This window comes from Sphaeroforma arctica (assembly GCF_001186125.1).
Source record: "Sphaeroforma arctica JP610 unplaced genomic scaffold supercont1.268, whole genome shotgun sequence".
In the NCBI taxonomy this organism is placed as follows: domain Eukaryota; class Ichthyosporea; order Ichthyophonida; genus Sphaeroforma; species Sphaeroforma arctica.
In genome coordinates, this window is record NW_014040290.1 from 44,530 (window position 1) to 48,750 (window position 4,221).

General features: G+C 45.5%; 2 protein-coding genes across 2 annotated transcripts; both read left to right on the forward strand.

Moving 5' to 3' along the window:
• Positions 1 to 700: 700 nt before the first annotated feature.
• SARC_04635 (hypothetical protein) lies at positions 701 to 1,209 on the forward strand (the record flags this gene model as incomplete). The annotated part of the gene is made up of 2 exons (XM_014301524.1): positions 701 to 1,006; positions 1,096 to 1,209. 2 exons carry the CDS (start codon positions 701 to 703, stop codon positions 1,207 to 1,209), a joined length of 420 nt encoding a protein of 139 aa, XP_014156999.1.
• A 302-nt stretch (positions 1,210 to 1,511) lies between these two features.
• On the forward strand, positions 1,512 to 1,949 carry SARC_04636 (hypothetical protein; the record flags this gene model as incomplete). Its single annotated transcript, XM_014301525.1, has 1 exon — positions 1,512 to 1,949. The coding sequence occupies one exon, from the start codon at positions 1,512 to 1,514 to the stop codon at positions 1,947 to 1,949; it is 438 nt and encodes a 145-aa protein (XP_014157000.1).
• Positions 1,950 to 4,221: the final 2,272 nt, after the last annotated feature.

Genomic DNA, 4,221 nt, shown 5'->3' on the forward strand with positions numbered 1-4,221 from the left:
GAAATTAAACTCCCATCATCATGTCTAATTCCCGAATGAGTCGTCGCCAGGAATACCTCAATGCAGAACGAGGTGTCGAAGGCGGTATATTGATCGTCGTGGCACGACATGTCACCGTTCTAGTCAAGAGCCTGACCAACCTCAACTAGTGGCAACCCCCTACCTGCGTGCGTACCAGGAACGAGACAATGTGGGAGAATGTGTAGCTTGCAGCGACTCGTTGTCTGGCCCGTCTTCGGAGAGTGTCAGGTCATCATCAATTGATCAGTAGTCACGACAGCGGCCTCATTCTGCAGCGAAGGGTAATAATAATCCAGAACAATAAGGTTCGGGACAACGATCATCTGTAATTCAGAACAACAATGAACCGCGCAGCACTCAACCACGCCGTCCACTAGCGCCCACACCACGGACTAAGATATGTCTCACAAGAATCTGATACTCAGTCATCCTTCGGTGATCTCTTATCACTCCAAAACCTTGTACACGAGCAGGCGTGCGCTAAGCAGAATCCTCAGGGAGAGGAAGCGTTGAGGAACCTACACGACCGCTTGGGCACGAACCTACGCAGGAAGCAGTGACGCCAGAATCCCGAACGCGATTCAGCCGATAAGGTTGTACCTACACCACAGAAGCAAGTCAAGGAAATAACGTGCTTCCACCTACACCAGCAGTATTGAGAAGAGTCGTCAAGTACTACATGCCCGCATACTTAAGCCCAGCGACGAGCTATATCAGGCAACGGAAGACAACAACGGAGGACAACAATACAGTACGAGCAGACGCTCTACGCAGGTCACTAAAGACACTTCGAGCTACACTCGAATCCAAGCCAGTCAAGAAACGTCCCGTACCTTCGCCGCGCACCTGGCCCGACTATCCGTCCAATAGGTACCACCTGAACGATATCATGGAACGTGATACGAAGAGTGTTCTTCTAGAAGCATTTAAGAATGCACATATTGCAGGACTGGATGAAAGTTGGAGATTCACATGGTTTCAAAAGGTGTTAACTACTTTAAAGCGGAACAATCAACACTGAATTATATACGGGACAACGCAGAACGTTGAAAGGCTTGGACTCCGCAGTTGCAGATAGAACAGATCTGTTTGCACGAAACGCAAGCTACGGTCGATCCCGCATTCCGCAAACTGACCAAGGGTCAAACTAGGAACATGCAGGTATCCATCACGGAAGAAATGACTTAGCTGGTGGGGAACCATAGGGCAAGGGACCGATGCCAGTGTGACGCTGACTACAAGCAAACCTATTGAACCACTGTCTGGTACAATTACTCGAAATGCGCTCGGGGGCGGACGTACGAACGTACACGACAGCTGCATTCACAATAGCAGTTGATGGAGACACATGAGCTACTCCAACTCTTGAGCCCCGACATACAAGAGGCACAACAAGGTACGACAAAATGTTTGCAGAACCGTGCGAGGAGAGACACGATATCTCGTACGGCTCGTTTGTGTATAAATAGCCGCGCAAATGCTCCAACCACATGACGTCAAGACCAGAACTGGTCACAACGTTCACAGACAGCAACGCCTACGACGTGTGCCGGCTGTCAGGGACAGGCACCATCCGGCACAAGACATATATAGCATTCTGCCACCATCATCGCGCGCCTACACAGGGCGGTCACGTTAACCGCGTACACCAGAACGAGCAAGGACGTACAGAGGCACAACCGGCGCATTGTCCAGCAACTACGTTCACAACAAGACAAAGCCAAAACAACAGTACCGCCAGGCAGTTTTCAACTCACCAGTCGTTGTCACAACCACAAGTGAACACAGTCACGCAGGAAGTGGACTTTGAACCTATCCCTGCAGCAACCAACGTAACCCGAGGACCAGTACAGAACGACACACAGGGCGCTTGGACATGTCTGAGGACAATCGAGGGGGGAGGGTATCTGAGTCAGATGTCAGCCTGACAATTGTATAAAACACTATCGATGCAGTTATGGGCATACAGGACCCATTGTTGACATATGATAACCGAGTCCATACGCACATTCAGAGCGTTGATAGCCACGGGAGCGAACAGAAGTTGCATCTCACAGACATCCGCAGACCTTCAATGAAGGATTTGGTTATCACGAAACGAACAACCCCAACAACCACTATGAAGGTTCCTGTGCTTGCCGTGCCCACGTTTGAAAAGAAGGTACGGATGTGTTTAGATAAGCATGCAGTAAACGCATTGATTCCCGGCGACCAATTCTTAATCCCGAAGGTCAACGAACTGATCTCACAGCTGAAGAGCAACGAGTACTATACAACGCTGGATATTTCCGCAGCTTATCACAGGCTACCGATACATCCAGACTCCCAGTACTTATTCAGCTTCACCCATGAGCGTTACCAATACTTATTCACATCAGTACCGTTCAGCCTACACGTATTCACACAACAATTTCAACGCACACTTAGTAAAATACTTGACGGCCTGCCCGTTCATCACTATATCGACGACATCGTTATGGCGAGTGATGATTACGATGAGCAAATCAAGACAGTACGAGAGGCTATTAGACTTTAAGCTTAACCCCGCTAAGTGCCACTTTGCAATTGTGTAAGTTTCGGTCTCTTCAGGCGATATTAACGTCTTAGAGTAGTTAAACGTAATAAAGTCTTCTAAAGCTCAAATGAAATTAAAGCAAAATAAACGTAATTAGTCTTTTAGTAAAGTTAGGTTTGCCTCGTGAAAACAGCAATACTCTGAGGAATTGTGAGGCTGAGACATTGCTTATATAATCCTCTCAGTACTGTTTTCGCCGAAGGGATTTTATTTAGTGTTTCGTTGTCGCTCTATTAGAAACTATGGTATGTTTTGTTAAGGCGAATCCGAGAGACTCATAAAATCCTATCTTTTAAAAAATAAAATAAAAAAGTACTCTTGATGTCCATAGGTATTGCATTAACCAATAACTTGTCACTTGTCAAGAATTACCGACTTAGCCTTCATCAGTCTGGCACATCTGGTTGGCTGAACGGAGGATAAACTAAGCAACGCTAATAGTCCTTAGAAACCTATGTTCGGTTGAGCCATCTCGCTACCGAAGTATTCAGATATAAATAGATTTGAAAAGTAAATATAGTTCGATAAACTAAGCAACGCTAATAGTCCTTAGAAACCTATGTTCGGTTGAGCCATCTCGCTACCGAAGTATTCAGACATAAAATAGATTTGAAAAGTAAATATAGTTCTATTAATAGAACTAGACCAAATCTTATGTTTGGTATTTTACTGGGGCCTTTTAATGGCCTTGTCCAAATATCTGATATGTAAAAACAAATGGAAAAGGTATTAATTAATAGAACCGTTGAAACCCGTTTAGGAAACTTAAGTTCCTTGTACTATTAAGAATACGTTTATAGTTTACGTACTGCTTAAAAGTACGTTTATAACATAGAGTCTAATGTGGCAAAAACCGAACGAAGTGATCGGTGACCAATGGGTCGACGGAAAATAACATTACTTTGTAATATTTTTTCAGTAACACGTTGAACCATACGCAGCAAAACTATTCAAAACAGATGAAAGAGAGTTAGCACTGGTGTATGGATTGACAACGCACTTCAGAAGACGGTCAACGGTTTGCAATCTTCACGGACCATAAAGCTTTGGTATACATGAATACTCAGCTTAAACTCACTCCGATGCTGAAGCTGTGGCGACATATCATCGCACCATTTAAATTTACCATATCACACATACGTGGGGAGAAGTATGCATTACCTGACATGTTGAGTAGGGTGCATGGAGATACCGCGGAGAGCAACAAACCCGAAATATTGTATACGGACTGTTGGCAGCTATTCTTCAACTATTTCGACCAAGCTCAACAACATACGCTTCGGACCGAATGATATAGACGTATTCGTGGATCCAACAAACGTTTAGCTACCTTGGTTCTGGTCAAAGGATAAAGGGTGAAGAAGCCTTCGCGCACGACTGGACCATGGTAGATGGGTGGATGAACCCGCCATGGGAGAAGATACACAAGACGCTGCGAACGATATAAGCAGACAGGACAAGGGTAACAGTATGATTTCCCTGGTTACCGAGAGTGCCGTGGTTTGACTTGTTCAAGCAGCTGCTACAGTCAGAATCAGTGTTGACGCCGCGAACACCGCATACGTTTCCGAAGTATGATAAATACACATGGAATTAGATGCCATGGGATAGGGACACACCGCGGC